General features: G+C 42.9%; 1 protein-coding gene across 1 annotated transcript; it reads right to left on the reverse strand.

The window, feature by feature from the left end:
- Nucleotides 1-201: 201 nt before the first annotated feature.
- On the reverse strand, nt 202-20,416 carry LOC116353118 (Golgi-associated kinase 1A). The gene is made up of 5 exons (XM_031786902.1): nt 20,022-20,416; nt 6,770-8,260; nt 2,061-2,183; nt 1,230-1,333; nt 202-822 (listed from the first exon to the last, which is right to left on the reverse strand). The coding sequence occupies exons 1-5, from the start codon at nt 20,022-20,024 to the stop codon at nt 618-620; spliced, it is 1,926 nt and encodes a 641-aa protein (XP_031642762.1). The 5' UTR covers nt 20,025-20,416; the 3' UTR covers nt 202-617.
- Nucleotides 20,417-20,464: the final 48 nt, after the last annotated feature.

A 20,464-nucleotide genomic window follows, 5' to 3' on the forward strand; every position in this document is an offset into this window, starting at 1 on the left:
AATAATAATAATAGTGTTCCTTAACCCAATTGAGTTTTTTTCCTCATCGTTGCCTTAGGAGCACAGTCTTATAAAAGGTTTGGTATTTTCTTATCGACAAGACTCCTGGATCCAGTTCAGAAGCTATTCATTGATCTAAAATCTTTCATTTTAAGATTACAGCTGAATGCTTATCTCATAAAACAGACATTACATCAATCGTTAAATCTGCTATTTTTTATTCGAAAATACAAAACTCACCTCATAAACAGGCAGTGAAGAAGACGGTGCAATTTCAATAACATAATTTGCTTGCCTTGAGGGATGTTGACAAGATGTATGGATACAACATGGATGGGAACCACAACCAGCATGGAACAGGCATACTGTATCTGCGGCCCAAAGAGCACCCTCTTCACTATATAGTGCACTACCTTTGACCAGGGCCCGTAGGGTGTTATAGACAATGAAGGGCTGTGGTCATATGTAGTGCACTATATAGGGAATAGGGTGCCATTTGAGACACATCCTGTGTCTTTAGGCTGCCCGGGACCTTGAGGAGGCTTCTACGTCTGTCACAGGCACCCCCTGCCTGGATGAAATGAATGTACTGCTGGGTGCTTTCTGGGCCATTGGATTCACAGATCCCTGTTCAGTCTCAGTCTCTTGTCGTGGATGTGCTGCAGCAGAATCCTCCCTCTCTGCTCAACAGTGTGGATGAGAGGTTTCAGGCCACGTGCCCCCCCTCGGCTCTCCCAGAATTGCTTGTCCATATACAGGGAGCTCAGGAGCATGCTCTCCAAACAGCCAGACTGGAGAACTGATACGGCTCTCTCTGGAAACCTGCCAGGAAAATACAGTAAGACTGTCAAATCCAGACAAATACCAGACAAAAGATATCAAACCCAATTGACTGAGCATATTGTGATGATGTGGCCTATTTTAGTTTCATCTACCAACAGTTATACTTCATCTCTGAAGAATTCAGAAAGAAATAACAACACTGCATAGCTAGAGTTGTGAAGATCCGCCCACTCGCTTCACTGGATTTAGGAAACACACATTAAGGCTGTGTGATGTGGGGTTGATGTAGGGTTCAACTGAGCTTCTGTACACTAAGGTGCTTCCTAAATGGTACCCAATTCCCTATATAGTGCAGTACTTTTGGCCGGAGTTCTGGCAGACTAAGCCTATTTCCATGATTCTGTCTGTCTTTGAATAGAGATTGGATTATAGATGTTTGTACTCACTCATCGATGCCCTCTACTAAGCGGAAGTTGAGGTTGTCATGGGGATGATTTGGCCTGCCTGAATTGTCTATAAACACCAGTCTGGTAGGCTCTACCCTCCTCACCTGTAGAAAAAAACATAGACAGACACAGTATAGTTTAGCATAAAGTATCATCAACACTAACTGTATCTCTTTGATAAGATATTAATATAGTAATTATGAAATTAGATAAACGCTCGGGAGATTAACTTTAAACTAGATATTACTCACTATATAATCAAACTATAAATCAGTGACCAAAGTTTATTGGTCACATACACAGTTTGGCAGGTATTATACTGCACATCAAGAAGATAGACTAAGAATGATATGCACATCACAAGATACACTATATTACAGTGAGCCAGGTCAAGAATCCAATATATAGATACAAAGTCAACTCCTAATCCTTTCTACAACAGCTGAAATAATAAAGTGCAATGCGCTTAATAGAATTATATTTGTCTTTGTCAAGAGCAAGTACCAAGTATCAGCAATGAGTTCAGCAGGTTCAGTGGAACGAGGGAGTCATTTTTCCACAGAGCAGTTGTAAAAGAATGGTGATCATCTTTGTCCAACATCGGAATTCTCTTTGTTAAGAAGAAAAGGTCTGGATAGTAGTAATAATATGAATACATGTAGAGGTCTGTTTACATTGTCCAATTAGATTATTTAGACAAGCCTCCTCATAAACCTCCTGCAGGCTATTATTTTATATTATGTCCGAGTAAGTAAGTAAGCCTTGTCTGAGCCAGAATGGCCCATACATTATGTCCATGTGATGTTTTTTTGGGTGTGATATGATAGTTACCAGGATGTGAACCAGCACTAGATCCTTTGAGTTCCTGCACTTGGTATGTAGCAGGTTCTCCACACATGGTTCTGCTGGGTCAGGCTGGAAACCGCAGCAGTACCGGTCCAGACGATCATTCACCTGCACGGGGGGATGGAAGAACATGGATTAGTTGGGATTGATCATCAACAAGGACTTTTCCATAGAATTACAGTACATACAGGACTGTGATTTATCGCAGGGGTTCCCAATTGTTTTTGTTTTTACAATTCCTGATTGTATACCGATCTAAAACAACACATAAATCTGTGATTCTTTAGGCTAGAAACAAGCGGTACAACACTCAAGGAAGATACAGCTCTGATGCACATGGGATTATATTTGATTGGTCTCTATGACATTCAGAAGCTGAGCTACAACCTTCTAAAGTTAAGGAGTGAACGAAATTGGACTATGCATTGTTTTAGACTTTGCTTGGGAAGTAATCTTAAACAATCTGACTCTGTGGCTGTCAATTGATCTATTCACTTTCTGCTAAATAGAATGTGAATAATTTAATTGAGTGTTCATATAAATTATCATAATAAAACATATTTGATAACGGTTTAGACTTCATTTTCTTTATCCATTATTATGATTATTATCATTAAAAAACCTAGAATTGCAGGAAATGAGTTTCAAAACAACACCATTTTCCTAGGTCCCGCAAATGAAACAAATTCATGTTTTACATGTGAAAAAGGGGCCCTGGTGAAAAAAGGTTGGGAACTCCTGATTTATAGGATCTCTTCGGTCCTTTCTTTATAAAGAACTTCAGACTCCAGAACAGCTTTCCAAGAGGAAAAACAAGGGTGACTACAAGAAACAAGTAGAAAATGTATTTACTTTCTGAAATCATCAACCATAGCAAATAACTCTTACCGCTTGTTTGCTATGCAGTCAGTCATCATTTTGTTGACAGAAATCCAAATGCAGCCAAGTAAGGCCTAAGTGTTGGTAGAGATAGTGACAGTTACAGCTTAAGCCTTTGGCATGAGAGCAGGAGCGAGAGGGAGGTGAGAGGAGGAGTGGAATGGTGAGAGCAGGAGCGAGAGGGAGGTGAGAGGAGGAGTGGAATGGTGAGAGCAGGAGCGAGAGGGAGGTGAGAGGAGTGGAATGGTGAGAGCAGGAGCGAGAGGGAGGTGAGAGGAGGAGTGGAATGGTGAGAGCAGGAGTGGGGGGGTGGTGAGAGGAGGAGTGGGGGGGTGGTGGTGGTGAGGAGGTAGTTACTTGTGTGAGACAGACCCCTGCGGGAACTTTGACTACAGTAAAGAGGTGGATCAGTCATTATAGGTCAATCACCTGCAGTGAGGGCAAACCAGAGCAAGCTAGCGAAAGCAGTAAGACTGCTTCTTTTGCCACCTCATTTATTGCATTAAGTCCAATTCTATGAACAAGAATGCTATAGTAAAGCCAAACATTTAAGTGTACTTTAAATGTATATCTATTCTAACTTCAGGCTGACTTCTCTCCACTTCACCAACTTCAATAATCACTGTTTAAAGAAGGAAGCACTTTTTTCAAAGTTAACACCCATCATTTTGCATTTGTTCATGCATGTATGTATTCACAGCAGTTGTTTTTTTTGTTGCATATTCACACCAAAAAAATCCCGAAATATAATGACGCAACATCAATACCTGTGGTACCATTCTCTTCCTCATTATACTGCAGAATAAACCAACTGTCGGGGGAGGAAGGGAGCAATGTCATCCTTGCTGTTAAACTGAGAAGTGAAGGCATTGCCACACTCCTCTGAGTGTTACCAAGGTGAGATATGCCCCCAGGTCTGTCTGGGCCTCTCTGTGGTAAAACTCACACCACACCATTTCGCTTCACTTCTTTAGCGCCTTCAGGAGTTCTCACATCCCTACTACATTTCACCCTTCCACTAGAATACACTCATTCGCGTAGGGACACAGTACAAGAGTCTCCTGGATACAGTTCCAGTGTTGACATACAGTATTACACCATCACCAAGTCTCTGGGAAACAGGACATGCTATTAAGGTCTATATCACACACAATAACATCACAAGTGAAACAACAAGCCTACTCACAACTAATTCATAGCAATATATCAGTAGCCTTCTTAGCCTACAATGGCAATTCAAAGCATCCAAGGCAATGACCAACAACAAGGACACTTGGCGCAAGGTCCTCTGTCTCCTCTGTACTCCCCAGGCGAAGTGCGTGTGTGACTGTGTGTCCTTCACACTGTTCCCCTTGCTAATTGGTGTTAGGTTCCCCATCAGAGCCATTAGATGTGTTAAATGAGCAGGTAGGAACAAGTGTTACAGGGTCCCAGTCAGCAATTCCACTGAATCAATACAATCAATACAATGCTATTAACAGTTGGCCATGTTACAAGTATTGACTTCTGCAAAGAGACTACTCATGTATTATTCATACAGTGGCTCGCCGCAACCCAAATGGCACTCTATTCCCTATATAGTGCACTACTTTTGATCAGAGCCGGTCAAATCTAGTGCACTATTTAGGAAATAGGGTTCCATTTTGTATTTAGCCACTATTCTCTCCCCCCACAGTTCGGTTACCTATTCCATCTCACAGAGAAAAGGCAGTCTTTCTTTATCTTTATCAGATTTTTCTACAGCTGAGTTGGTTCAGTGGCTGGCTGTTCTATTGAATAGTTTTCTATTTTTAATAGAATGGGTAGCATGGATAAAACGCTGTAATAGCCTCCAAAGTGAGAGAATATAGATTGAACACAATCAAAGAACGCAATTTGTGACTCATCTCTTTTAGAGACATTTTCCAATAGTTTTTGTTTCCTCGGCCTCTTTTCCTTCTCATTGTGAGATATTATTTTCTGAAACAATATGTATTCTGCCCCCAATCTGTATTGGCTATGTAACGATGACTGTTCACCCTGCAGTAACAAAGTAATGGATAGAAAATGTAAGCACCATGACATTTTTTCTAAATGCTTTGTTTACTATGTGGTGTCCTTCATCCCCATCATTTTTCTGCCAGTCATAGACCACCCTTTTCAAAGAGCACCTAATACTAAGTCTCCATGGCCTTGTAGTTTTCACCCATCAGAGCGCACCAGCACACTCTTTATTTCTTCTGGGGCGGTTTTCTAAACAAAGAAATGGACTTCCTTTTGGCTATAGAGACAGACAGCGAGAGGAGCAGCTGCTATCACTTTCCTCTCAGTCCTTCCTAATGTGGACTTAGGCATCCATGATTGCCGAGCATCACCATGGCAACCCTGACTTTGACTTCACACTGCCAGGGGCCAGAAATTGGGTCTTTAGAGGCCTGATGAAGACCGAGACTGGTGTGTGTGTTTGTGTGTATCAAATATTGTACATTGTACTCTGTCTATACCATACGTACCAACTCTCTCTTACTTGCAATAAACATCATTGGGTTGTTGGCTTCATTGCCACCTCTCATTCCCTAACGGGAGCTTAGATATTCCCCATGCAGAGTTAGACTGACATACTACTCCATTTAGAGTGGGACTGTGGCAGAGCTGGCCTTATCAATCCCGTATTAATTACATCCTCTCAGGATGTCTCAGCTTTACACACACACACACACACACACACACACACACACACACATACACACACACTCACACACACACAAAATGGTCCTCCATCTAGCTCTTACAAGGACCATGAGCAATCATTTCTTACACAATAAAGAACTCCAACTTCATTATAAATCACTGGCAGATCATAAACGAGTTTGAAGCTAAATTAGAGACAAACATTGTGTTGATTTTTTATTGAACTGCGCTGATACATTAATCTACTGTAGTAGGGAGAGTGATAATGTTCATTCATCTAGTAGGAAGAATGATAATGACTTATTATGTTGCATATCTAGTAAGCTGACGGGATGCACTCACCATGAAAAAACATAATTATCTGATAATCAATTACATTTATCGCTCCAGACAGAGAAAGTCACACTCTTTTCATTGGCCGGTGTGAGTAGAGTTCTTCAGATGATAAGACCTTGGCAATACAATCCAGTGCTCAAATAGGCTCATTATCAAGGACTGCCAGCCTACTATTAGACGAGGTCGGTGGATTTCATCCAGTGAGAATGTTCTTTAATATAAATGCAAAACAAGATCAGCATCCCAAATGGCAAACTATTTCCTTTGTAGTGCACTACTTTTGACCAGGGCCCATGAATTTTCCCAGTCTGCCTGACCTCATGAGTCCTTATCAACTGGGCCCTCCATAGTGACGTTAAGTGAATCACTAGCTAACTGTCAGTTTATACAGCGTACTGGAATAACAACTACAAAACTTACATCTCTCAAGGTGAGGTGAGATTTCAATCAGAACTCTAGTCTATGCATTATTTCAATAGGTTGTCTTCACATGGTGTGATTGAAAGGATATAGAACGCTATCAGTTTGGATGTGTACGTTTGAGTGGCACATCAGGATAAAAATGAGTTAAGGTTATGGCTAAGGTTAGGGATACGGTTAGGAATTAAGATCGGGTTAGAATGCCTGGCATTAGGAGCCATATAAAATCTAACAGTCACATATTCACTACCTATCAGTTTTTCTGACCTCTTTACTCTAGCCAATGTATCTCTTAAAGGTTCAAATCAATGCTATTAATAAGTTAAATAAAAGGGTTTAACAAGTGTGATTGGAGGATACAGCGTTATCAGTTGTTCTATACAGTGTACCTGTAAGAGGAAGTCAAAGAGTGCCAGGCGCCCCCACTCTGCATGGTGAACCCCCACACAGGGGGTCTTGTTGAGGGCCACGCCGCTGCCACTGCCACACCTGGCCCTCAGCAGGCTCTGGTACTGGGGCCAGGTGAGAGGGAACGAGTTCTGGTCATTGTCATCATCAGCCAGGTGCTGGATGCCTGGGTCCCACCACACCACGGGTCTGGCTGCCCCTCTGGTGTATTTATAAGGCAGGATGTCACTGTGGAAGTCCCTGAGCACTGTGGGCAGACTCCTGTTCAAGCCGAGAACACGGTCTAAATGGAAAGCGAAGACTTCGAACCAGTCGTCTGGACGTTTGATCAGGGCACACAGACCCTGTTGGCAGTGCCCACTGTGGTCAGCCAATGGAGCCCCAAAAGAAGGGGGATGATGAGGGGCACCCAGCCCTACATGGAGGACCTGTCCGTGGGCTGGGACCCTGGCCTTACTGACAACCTCACTGCCCGAGAGGAACTCCATCTTGTGAATATCATCCTTGCTGAGCCATGGCACAGAGTCAGTGTCCTCAGTCCTTATTCTCCGCGTGTCAGTGTCTGGAAACTCCCTCTCTCCAGCTGACATCTTACACCAATGGCCCCCTCCCTCACTCCCTTTCTCTGCTTCTGCTGCTGTTTCCGCTGTGGGCCGGGTCTCTTTACGCCCAGACGAAGGCTGTCTGTCATGTTTCCTGAGTTGTCTGGGGACCTTTTTCACAGCCTGCTGCTTGGTTAAGTTCTTCCTCGCTGCCTTCCCTGCCTGCCCGGTTTGCCCCTGGTCCTGTCTCTGTTCATCTGGAGTACATTTGTGCTCAGAGTCAGACAGGCCGAGGTCTGCAGTAGAAGGGAGGCTCTGGCTACGAGCTACAGTTTGAGGCACGGCTGGGTGGACGTTCTCTTGTCTGGGAAGAGGTGGTGGTTGGGTGGAGAGCTCTGAACCACTGCAGTTGGTTAGATGGCTTCCATCATGCATTATTAGCACAGCATTGACTGTCAATGGCGTGGTATCATGTTGTTTGTCTCTAATAGAACTTGGCGGCATCTCTTTCTTCTCTTTCCTTTTGGAGGCGATGCCCTTAGTTTTACGATTCTTCTTGTAGTTGCTGTGAGTTCTCTCACCTGTCATGCTAGCTGCTCTCCTATCCAGTTTGGGCTGGTCCTTCACCAGGTGATGCTTGGAGGACTCTTTGACTTTGTCACTCTGCTTCCAACCTCCACTGTGACCGTTGAGGGGTAGAGGAAGATGGTGGTGGTGGTGGTGAGGGGCCAATGTGGCCCTTTCCCTGGGTCTTACCCTCGCTTTATACCCCCCGGCTCCAGCAGAGCTCAGGCCTCGTGAGGGCAGCCTGCGTGTCTCAGAGGGGGGGAAGGGGAGGGTGTTGATCACCACCACAGACAGGGTAAAGAGGAGGAGGAAGGCCCACACTGCCCACCTCTTGCAGCAGAACTTGGACCACATTCTTAAGGCCTGCATGCATGGGAAACAGGAAACAAAGAGAAAGTTAGGTCTGTAGTTTGGAGCAAACCACCAAAAAGCCATGATTATAATGGAGCAGAGCTATAAATAAAATATATTTACTCTCTAAATTGTATGGTCGTTGGTCGGCCACTTGAACTGAACAGCTCAGATTACAGTATGTGTATACAGAAGAGGAAACTTACATCTCTCAGAGGTTGACAAATCAGTACACAGACTGAAGGACGAGGGTAAACCAAAAAATTAAACAACCTGTGTTTCAAAAAAATATATAGATTTGGTAAGTTATTCTGTTGAAACACTAAGGTGAGAGAGAAAGAGATTGAGAGTTGATCCACATGTATCTCATTTACACTCAGACAAGTGTAAATAAAGCCTTTTTCAGCCATTAGCTGGGCTTACCTCTGCTTATACTGTAGGAAAGTTACAGTTACTGAGCTGAGACAAATATTATGGCACACACATAGATATTGTAGCATTCCCTTCTGCATGCCAGACCATCCAGAATGTGCTGACAGATACTGCGTGCCAAATGGTATATAGTGGACTCCTTTTGACCATGGCCCATAGGGAATAGGGTGCCATTTGGGACACAGACAGATTCTGGATGGCTTACTTCTACTACAGCCTCTGTGATGATGAATTACTTTTCTGTGGCATGAGCCTAAATACAAACCGGGCCCATTCCATAAAGTCTCCATCGCATATAGAGTATGTATGCCATAGAGATAAATCCATTCAGATGGATCTCTATGGAATATGCTCTCAATGTTATTCAAACCTATGGTAAGGCTATGGTATAGAGCTATAGAGGCTATGGTATAGAGCTATAGAGGCTATGGTATAGAGCTATAGAGGCTATTGTATAGAGCTATAGAGGCTATTGTATAGCGCTATAGAGGCTATTGTATAGAGCTATAGAGGCTATTGTATAGAGCTATAGAGGCTATGGTACAGAGCTATAGAGGCTATTGTATAGAGCTATAGAGGCTATGGTATAGAGCTATAGAGGCTATGGTATAGAGCTATAGAGGCTATGGTATAGAGCTATAGAGGCTATTGTATAGAGCTATAGAGGCTATTGTATAGAGCTATAGAGGCTATTGTATAGAGCTATAGAGGCTATTGTATAGAGCTATAGAGGCTATGGTATAGAGCTATAGAGGCTATTGTATAGAGCTATAGAGGCTATTGTATAGAGCTATAGAGGCTATGGTACAGAGCTATAGAGGCTATGGTATAGAGCTATAGAGGCTATGGTACAGAGCTATAGAGGCTATGGTACAGAGCTATAGAGGCTATGGTATAGAGCTATAGAGGCTATGGTATAGAGCTATAGAGGCTATGGTATAGAGCTATAGAGGCTATGGTATAGAGCTATAGAGGCTATGGTACAGAGATATAGAGGCTATGGTATAGAGCTATAGAGGCTATGGTATAGAGCTATAGAGGCTATGGTACAGAGCTATAGAGGCTATTGTATAGAGCTATAGAGGCTATGGTATAGAGCTATAGAGGCTATGGTACAGAGCTATAGAGGCTGTGGTATAGAGCTATAGAGGCTATGGTATAGAGCTATAGAGGCTATGGTACAGAGCTATAGAGGATATTGTATAGAGCTATAGAGGCTATGGTACAGAGCTATAGAGGCTATTGTATAGAGCTATAGAGGCTATGGTATAGAGCTATAGAGGCTATGGTATAGAGCTATAGAGGCTATGGTACAGAGCTATAGAGGCTATTGTATAGAGCTATAGAGGCTATGGTACAGAGCTATAGAGGCTATTGTATAGAGCTATAGAGGCTATGGTATAGAGCTATAGAGGCTATGGTATAGAGCTATAGAGACTATTGTATAGAGCTATAGAGGCTATTGTATAGAGCTATAGAGGCTATTGTATAGAGCTATAGAGGCTATTGTATAGAGCTATAGAGGCTATGGTATAGAGCTATAGAGGCTATTGTATAGAGCTATAGAGGCTATTGTATAGAGCTATAGAGGCTATGGTACAGAGCTATAGAGGCTATGGTATAGAGCTATAGAGGCTATGGTACAGAGCTATAGAGGCTATGGTACAGAGCTATAGAGGCTATGGTATAGAGCTATAGAGGCTATGGTATAGAGCTATAGAGGCTATGGTACAGAGCTATAGAGGCTATGGTACAGAGCTATAGAGGCTATGGTATAGCGCTATAGAGGCTATGGTATAGCGCTATAGAGGCTATGGTATAGCGCTATAGAGGCTATGGTATAGAGCTATAGAGGCTATGGTATAGAGCTATAAAGGCTATGGTATAGAGCTATAAAGGCTATGGTATAGCTATAGAGGCTCATGGCACAACGCTGACTTTGAACACACACACACACACACACACACACACACACACACACACAAGCAACAACACATTATTCTCAGTAATATAATATAGTATTGTAAATTTGTAATGTAATAATGGAGCAAAGTAAATTTATATGATGTTTTGAATGATGTAATGTTTCATTTCTGTTCGGACCCCAGGAAGAGTATCTGCTGCCTTGGCAACAGCTAATGGGGATCCTAATAAAAGAATAAAGACTAAATATTATGGTTCCATTCGATCTTCACATACAGTTAAAGTCAGAAGTTTACATACACTTAGGTTGGAGTCATTAAAACTCGTTTTTCAACAACTCCACAAATTTCAAGAGTCAATTTGGGTCAATTGGATGTATACCTGTGGATGTATTTCAGGGCCTACCTTCAAACTGAGTGCCTCTTTGCTTGACATCATGGGAAAATGAAAAGAAATCAGCCAAGACCTCAGAAAAAAAATTGTAGACCTCCATAAGTCTGGTTCATCCTTGAGAGCAATTTCCAAACACCTGAAGGTACCACGTTCATCTGTACAAACAATAGTACGCAAGTATAAACACCATGGGACCACGCAGCCGCCATACCGCTCAGGAAGGAGACAGGTTCTGTCTCCTAGAGATGAACATACTTTGGTGCGAAAAGTGCAAATCAATCCCAGAACAACAGCAAAGGACCTTGTGAAGATGCTGGAGGAAACAGGTACAAAAGTGTCTATATCAACAGTAAAACGAGTCCTATACTGACATAACATGAAAGGCCGCTCAGCAAGGGAGAAGCCACTGCTCCAAAACCGCCATTAAAAAATCCAGACTACGGTTTGCAACTGCACATGGGGACAAAAATCGTACTTTTTGTCCCCAAATGTCCTCTGGTCTGATGAAACAAAAATAGAACTGTTTGGCCATAATGACCATCGTTATGTTTGGAAGAAAAAGGGGGAGGCTTGCAAGCCAAAGAACACCGTCCCAACAGTGAAGCACGGGGGTCGCTGCATGTGCTTTGCTGCAGGAGGGACTGGTGCACTTCACAAAATAGATGGCATCATGAGGAAAGAAAATGATGTGGATATATTGAAGCAACATCTCAAGACATCAGTCAGGAAGTTAAAGCTTGGTCGCAAATGGGTCTTCCAAATGTACAATGACCCCAAGCATACTTCCAAATTTGTGGCAAAATGGCTAAAGGACAACAAAGTCAAGGTATAGGAGTGGCCATCACAAAGCCCTGACCTCAATCTCATGGAAAATTTGCTACCAAATACTAATTGAGTGTATGTAAACTTCTGACCCACTGAGAATGTGATGAAAGAAATAAAAGCTGAATAAATTATTATCTCTACTATTATTCTGACATTTCACATTCTTAAAATAAAGTGGTGATCCTAACTGACCTAAAACAGGGAATTATTACTAGGATTAAATATCAGGAATTATTAAAAACTGAGTATAAATGTAGTTGGCTAAGGTGTACATAAACTTCCGACTTCAACTGTACATACAGTATTATTATGAATATAACTTAGCTTCTTCCATGTTTTTGTTTCTAATCTTTTCTATTTTGTCTGAGTTACATTTAGATGAAAATGTGAATATTCTCCTCTTTAACCAAGCCGCTCTCTGAGTGACAGCCAGAAACTGCCATCAAGGATCAGCTTTACTGGCCCACAATGCAACTCTACTGTTTATATAACCAATAGTAGGAGAAAGCAGTCATCTCTCAGAAAGACAACATACATCAGCTGTCCCTCTGCCTGCCTCTCTCCTTTTCTTTCTTCTCTCCTTTCTCTCTCTCTGAGGGAATTCGACGGAAGGAATGTTTCAAACCCATGAGATATTTTCCCAGTCGGTGGCTGACGACAGTTTTACAGCTTTCTCATACCCCACCTGTGAATGGATTTCCTTATGCTGTTCTGAAAGAATGTCATGCCAGTAGTTCTGACTGAGTCAGGGGTCCTGATGGGCTTTTAGAAGTCTGTGGAGATCCCTGTCTAAATAAGATCTACTACTTACCCAGCTGACTCATAGGACGCAAAAAAATCAACACCTAACCCCCAGGCATATGTGTAGATCTGAGATAGTTGGATAGGTAGAATATAGTATACCACCAGAATATGGTGGTAGCTCCATCTTGCCCTCTGATAGGCCATGTGAAATTCCCGCCATATTGCTTGCACCTGTCCAATCCTCTCACATCTAAAGAAGTGTCCATAGGTTGTATCTCTATGGATTAATTTGTATAAGATATGTCCTGCACCTATACTGTAATGTACATTGTAATAAGCTCCTGAGCAGCAGAGATATTCTTTGGCGGTGGGTGGATGAAGCTTCACGATGCCACGGTCCAACACCCTCACTCGTGACGCACTGCACCAGCCTCCACCTGGCAGAGCCAAAAGACTCACTCACACTCACTAATAAAACCTGCTCTCCAAGAACACATTATACATATGTTCCAACATCCTGGAATTTTGTGGAAGTGACACAGCTACACCCTGTCTTGAGCCTTTCCAAACCCTGCACAAAAGTAGTGCACTACATAGGGAATAGGGTGTCATTTGAGACGCACACAGGGTCTATTTTCTTGTGGGTTTTGTGCCACGGGCAGGTGAAGCTCAAAAGGCACCTTATTCCCTATTTAGTGCACTACAGCCCTGGTCAAAAGTATTGCACTATCTAAGGAATAGGTTGCCATTCAGGATGTAAGCCAAGTGTCGGATCAGTTTGTTTTCCCAGTGGTTTGACCAACCGGCTCTAATTAGTGGTCAGTCATGTAGCACCTTGTGTGTCCGTGTGTCTGTGTGTCTGTGTGCCTGTGCGACTGTTGTGTCTGTGTGCCTGTGTGCCTGTGTGTCCGTGTGTCTGTGTGCCTGTGTGCCTGTGTGCCTGTGTGCCTGTGTGCCTGTGTGTCCGTGTGTCTGTGTGCCTGTGTGCCTGTGTGCCTGTGTGCCTGTGCGACTGTTGTGTCTGTGTGCCTGTGCGACTGTGTCAACATGAAGACATCTTGTAGATTTTTTGTGGCTTTAGCACTTCTCCATAGCAGACATGCACATCAAGGGGGTATGATACACAGGTCAACACCAAACCACAGCACAGAAAAACAAGACAAATGCCTTGGTGTCACGTTTGATAGGAATTTTAATCATCACAAAAACAAAATAGTTTGAATTTGACACAAAGTCATTGTTGTTTTGCATGGCTGCAGTTGAATGGTTTTACATGGCCACACAACACATCTTAGCACCTATGTAACACAAAGAACACTAGAAGAATACAGGAAGTATACAGTAGCTTAACTTTATTGAGTGGAGTCATCCTCGTCAATTACCTTTCTTGCAGTGATCTTTACCAATATTTGTTCAGCATTTGTCTGTGTTCCATGTCAGTCTAATGCCAGCTATGACAACCGCGAGGCTGGACTCCTAATAGGCTGTAGCCTCCCACTCGTTTCAGCAGGCCAGGTGTCTGATGCCGTAACTTTCCATTCTTTTTACATCTCTTCTCCTTTAGTAGACGGAACGCTCAAGGACAGGTTTGCAGGAATGCTGAGACATGCAACAAATGCTTTACAGAATTCAAAGAAGATTAGGAGAAAATCTGTCTCATTATTTTCTGTGTTTAGCGGAGAGGGGGAGGAGGAGAAAGAGGAGAGGAAGGGTGGAAGAGAGAAAGGTGGAGGTAGGGATAGAGAGTGGGAGGGGAGAGAGAGAGAAAAGGGAGAAAGGGTGAGGGTGAATACTGTCGACGAATAGCACTAATATTACACAGAGAATAGCATCTGAAAAGAGCTCCCGAAGTAGTCTTGTTCAGTGGGAGGAGAACAGACTGGCTTGGTGGTCAGGCTTTAGGGACTGTCACAGTCATATTCTGGAAAAGCACTGGGTTGCAGCTCTATTAGCATAACCACGTACACTAGCATGTGGAGGGAGGCTCTCTCTCTTTCCTGCTGATACGTTGCAGTTAATCACCCATTGAGAATGAAACTCCTGCATGGCAGAACAAAGGAGTAAATTATCTCGCCATTCTACCATGGCAAAACGGATACACTGTGACTACACACAGAATATTACTCAGTTAATGGACATGTATGAATTGTATGTGTGAAATTGTGTAAAACTATATCTATTTGCATGAGTGCACATGTGTGTCTGTCTGTATGGGCACAGGAGGTTTAGGGGGTATTGACATTTTCTAACATGAAATTAATTATTTCTATGTTCATGTAGAGTATTATTGTGTGCATTAAATAGATGTTCTAGTCAAAGGGAAAATTTGTCTCACATGACCATTTAGCCCAGCGCTGAGGTAACTTTGAAAGAGAAAAATAAGCGAGAACCTCCCTTTCAATAAACCGCATACAACGAGAAGGTTAACAAAGAATGCAATAAATCCACAGACTGCTTTGTAAAACCACACAGAACATCACAACAAACAATTCTGCTGTAGTGTTGACTGGTGAGTGGTGAGGGAGAACAAAGTCCATCATCTGACAGTAATATGACGTGATGGCATAGAAAAGGCAGCATGAGATCTCTCCATTGATATCAGACAGGGGAAGATCTTAATTGAATCAGTCACCACATCTCTGCTGCCTGAGAGATCACACTGACCGGAAGTGTAATGGAGGAAAACACAGCAAAACATTATACAAGATGGCTATACTGAAAGGAAAGGAATAAACTGTGTGGTTGGTTGAACACAGATTCATGAGGGAGAGTGGGAGAGAGAGGAAGTGGTGTTTTGAAAGTGTACTAGAGTGGAAGTAGTAATGCACATTACGCCCTAGGCTGGATTAAAGTAGTCTTACTGGCAACACACACACATACTTGCACACACACTCAAACACTCTCTCTCGCTCTCTCTAGATTTATAGCAATGCTGAGTTCCAAGTGACCTTGACAATACCTGATGATGCATATTTCACTGCAACGACCCCATCCCATGGGAAAAGAAACCTGCTCGTCCCATAGACTAAAATGTAAACTGATGCTCATCATTCTCCTCCCCAGTCAGCATCAGCAATATCCTCCTTTCCACTGGTCTCTTACTATACCACAGAGAGCCATTCTCATAATGGGCTAGTCATATGTCTATATTCTGCTTTATACCCCGGGACCTGGGAGAAAGAGTGGTGAGATAGGGGCCCAAACCGAACAACAGTGCTTTTATTGTCCTCTTTAACCAAGCCTCTCTCTGAGTGACAGCCAGGCTGATACAGGTGTCCTTCTTCGCTGCACACAGAGAGACCTTCAGTGTAATGACTTGATGATGTTAATCTACAAAGGGAACTCTGCAGGTGTGTGAGAGAAAGATAGGACAGATAGAGTGAGAGAGTGAAAGAGAGATGGGGAGATAGAGAGGGGAAGAGGAGAAGTGGGGCAACCATCTGCTGCTTAGCCTGTCCTGTGAGCGTGTGTTTGTGTGTGTGTGCCTGTGTGTATGCGTGCCTGTGTGTATACGTGTCTGTGTGCATGTGTGTGTGTTTGTGCCTGTGTGTATGCGTGCCTGTGTGTATACGTGTCTGTGTGCATGTGTGTGTGTTTGTGCCTGTGTGTGTGTTTGTGCCTGTGTGTATGCGTGCCTGTGTGTATACGTGTCTGTGTGCATGTGTGTGTGCTTGCGCCTGTGTGTATGCGTGCCTGTGTGTATACGTGTCTGTGTGCATGTGTGTGTGTTTGTGCCTGTGTGTGTGTTTGTGCCTGTGTGTATGCGTGCCTGTGTGTATACGTGTCTGTGTGCATGCTTGTGCCTGTGTGTATGCGTGCCTGTGTGTATACGTGTCTGTGTGCATGTGTGTGTGTGTGTGTGTGTGCCTGTGTGTATGCGTGCCTGTGTGCATGTGTGTGTGTTTGCGTGTACATGATCAGCAACACCTCTTTGTTATGGCAGAGGCGTCAGTACTCAGTAAAGGAGTGTGACAACAGCCGATCTGCTGCAGTAAATGATTCACTCAGTGTGAGACTGAAGAAGTCAGCCCAGTGCTGGTTATATCAAGTAAACACAGACACAAAAGAGACAACTACACATATTCTACACACACACACACACACACACACACACACACACACACACACACACACACACACACACGAGCAGCGAGCAGAGCAGGGCCTGCCTGGAGAGATAGGTGGGGAGAGCTCTGAATCACTGTTAAGATCCTGTTATCACAGTAGTCAAGTCACCGAAGGTTTTCTGAATGACAGAGGAAAACATCCTTAAGTGTGACAGGCAAACTGTATGTGCAGTACTGTATGGATGGATGTGTGAGTTACAGGAGAGTCATGATCCAAACATTCCCAAAGGCTATACTGCCACTGTGTCCAGAGGAAAATCTACAAGGTAAAGCCTACAAGACAAGAGGATCAGTGTAGCCTACAGTGAGGTCATCAGTCAGTTATTTGTCAAGATATACCCAAAGAACAATGGCAATTTGAAGGGGGACACTTTTGTGCATTTATTTGCACTAAATGTAAAATATTTCAGTTATTCAAATGATGTATGAGAGCAGCATGTCCTAGTGTGATTTTGAATTACAAATTGATATCACCCACCTGCAGTATAAACTGCTTAAGGTCAATTGACTGTCCTGTGGCAGGGTGGCTAGCTGCTGATAACATTGTATTCTATGCATGTAAATGAATACTGACAACTGACTTCCCATGGGGCACACCGTTGATACATTTAGCCGGCTGAATACATTTGTGATTTATTACACACGCACACACTCACACAGAGACGTTAATCAGGAGCCTTAATAGTAGTCAGTGAGGCACTGCTCTTTGCAGCGCCCTTTATAGGCCCCGTGCCAGACCCTGCCTGCACGGCGATAAATAATGGGACCGACTTGAGAGCACGTTTGCCCTTTCAATTGTTGCAAGTTGAAACCATAATCTAAACCTTTCACAAAAAAAGCCTAGTCTAAACAATTTCATTTAATTGTCATGCTTCCACCAATCACGCATGTTAGTAAATTAAGGAATGATGCCTAGTGATATATGTTATAAACGCCAGGCCTTAGTTACAGCTATGAAAAACATGAATCCCCTGAGAAAGAATGTTCTAACCATATGGCTGCAGTGTGTGAGCACATTTAAGAAGGTCTGCTTTTAATCTGACACACCATGGCAAGAGAGGAACTTCAGAAGAAGGATGTTAGAAAGGAGGATTACATTTTTGGTGGAACATTGGCCCAGAATAAGCAACATTACATTCTTTCATCATCAGAATGCAAAAACACAAGACAAAAGCTTGATTTACCAAGCAAATTCACCACTATTTGGTGATAGAAACCTCCTGCCAGACTTCCCCTCCTGCAAATGTATTTTTTATGTGGATTACTGAGATTATAAGCAATCTACAACCCGTCAGCGTTTTTCCTGGTCCCCAGTTGGACCAACCTGTTTTTTCATCAATAAATACACTCTGGAAACCTTCGTATCACACACAGTCCTGCAGCCACATCACCGGACTAATCTAACCACCAACCTTTTACCAGGAGCCATCTTTCCCCTAATGCTCTCTGGGACTGGGAGATGAAAAGACGCTCCAAACCCATCAGGCCTCATAAAACAGGAGCTTGTAGCCAGATCTCAGAGCTGTTATGACATGTTCCTTTCTTCCTAGTGAATATGCCAGCTCACAAGGTAGAATTCCTGCACAGTGCACACTGAAACCTATGAAAGTGTATATGTGTATAGGGTGCACTGAACACACACACACACTAATACCCAGATGAAAAGTGTGCGAGTTACAAAAGTTCAGACGCCAGTGTTTGGATGGTAATTTAGCCTACTTCACGCAGTCCTACTAGAACATATAAAGAGATCCACAGGTAGGCCTACTGTAGAACATGTTTAGGACTAATATGAAACTGTATTTGACTCCAGTCTTTTCATCACAATTCAATCATTTGAAGTACTTAACCTTATCTTTAGTCTATGGCATAAGGGAAACCTAATGTTAAGTGTTAAGAGGGCGTTGTTTTGCCCCCCTGAACTGCAGTGGTGTGGAGTCCTGTCCTCCCAACAGATTTACTTGGAAGCCAATATTACATGGGTCATTCATAATGCATTGAGACAAGCACTCCATCCTGTCTGAGACAGGAACCATGGGATTATTTGGACTGCTCTGCGTCGAGACCTACTGCCTGGAATATGCTATTTGACAACGGTTGGCCTTCCCTTTAAGTGCACAAAGTTACGGTGCTGCTTTCACTTTCAAAGCAAACCCAGGAACTGAAATCCCAGCTGAGAATACAACCATGGATGGACGGCACTCACACTGCCCTGTGTCTAACCAATATCCTGTGGGGTTTGAGTTTTTTTGTGCATCTGAGCACAGCAGTGAATTCCAATGGGGCCCCTTGAATGACTTGAGGCAGACTTGAGGTTGAGGGTGTAGTCAGTGCATGCTTGTGTTTGAAGAGAAAAGATGCCTCTCTCTACCTCACTTGAGCTGGCTGAGCACAGAAACATTGCATGCAGATGGAGCTGATCACTATTCAAATACAGTCTATGGTGCCAAACACTTTTTGTTGTTGTTGCCAGGAGTGAAGTAGTGCTCCTCAAAATATAAAAAGAACACAATAACTAACAGGTTGTAAAATCCATGACACAATATGCTTCATTTAAGGTCCAATAGATGAGAAGTTGGAGTTATTCTTGGATTCCACGGAGCTGTTCAAACCAGGATCTCCTTTCTACATGTATGGAATCAATTAAGAAAATATGAGACTGCAGGGACTGGCTGGTGGAACTGGGAGACTTGATTCCTGATCCCCCAGTTGAAAGAGTGTTTTGACTAAAACTTTTTCTGTAAGTGGGTTTACTATCAACTTGAATATTTGTAAGGCATGAACATATAATTTTCTATCAGATTAATATCATACATTCTCATGCTTTCTCAACATGCAAGATAATCAGAATATTAACGTTTATTACTTCTAGTTTCTCCACTCATTCTACTGATACATTTACCATAAGCAATGACACTTCACAAACGATCAGGAGTCAGTGCACAACAGACAGAATGGATAGTGGAAGTCAGCTCTTAATGCTGATGTGTCAAAATATGAACAATAACAAATGCTCTGAGCTGACCACTTTCTTGCTTCTTTTCCTTCAGACTAAATTGGATTACAATTCCGTATCACATGAAATAAAGGCACATAATCATTTTGGCGATAGTGTAGCCTACAGATAGAATTGATTTAGCTGTTTTAGCCAAACAGTTTGGAAGTTCGCTATTCTGCAACTTTATCGAGAACAGAATAAACATAATTGCAGCAAGAGTATGCAAATTCAGCACCTTCACGTGGATGCATAGCCAAAACAAAAGTTGGAAATTGTGCTATCGGGCAGCAAAAGGAGAATTCTGATTTAAGGAAGCATGAACCACACTTACCATCGTTTTCCCCACCCGGGTGCATTCCACAAGGAACGTGTACAGCCTTTACTATAGTGCAAACACGTCCGGTGACGCCATGTAGATATGGTTACACAAACTGTATTGAAGACTGGACAGCATTGGTTCTGAAGATGCAGCTTCATAAAGTCTCCAAGCCCCTCCGCTATGCTTTTTCCATATACTATCCCTTTTGAGCTATGTTTCATCTCCATCTACAGGCTACATTGCGGTTGTCATTATTGTAGGGTACCTTGGCATTAATAAAGGTAACAATACATCTCGCAAATCACAATACTTAAGTAGTCTCCAGTACGTTTCAGTGGCTTCAAACGTTTGTGGTAGCCTACTTCTCCAGAAGAAATCCCAACCTACAGTTTTGATTTAGCGCAAAGTGGAGCAAAGGCATATCAAAAGCAGCCCTCACTCCCGAGGGACCCGTG

This window comes from Oncorhynchus kisutch, linkage group LG13 (assembly GCF_002021735.2).
Source record: "Oncorhynchus kisutch isolate 150728-3 linkage group LG13, Okis_V2, whole genome shotgun sequence".
NCBI classification, from domain to species: domain Eukaryota; kingdom Metazoa; phylum Chordata; class Actinopteri; order Salmoniformes; family Salmonidae; genus Oncorhynchus; species Oncorhynchus kisutch.

Excerpts from the sequence above, each read along its gene's own strand:
- LOC116353118 (XM_031786902.1), bottom strand. Across the intron at positions 2,184-6,769 it reads TCTTTGACTTCCTCTTACAG|GTGAATGATCGTCTGGACCG; the intron begins GTACACTGTATA and ends CCCCCCGTGCAG. Across the intron at positions 1,334-2,060 it reads TAGTGCTGGTTCACATCCTG|GTGAGGAGGGTAGAGCCTAC; the intron begins GTAACTATCATA and ends TTTTTTCTACAG.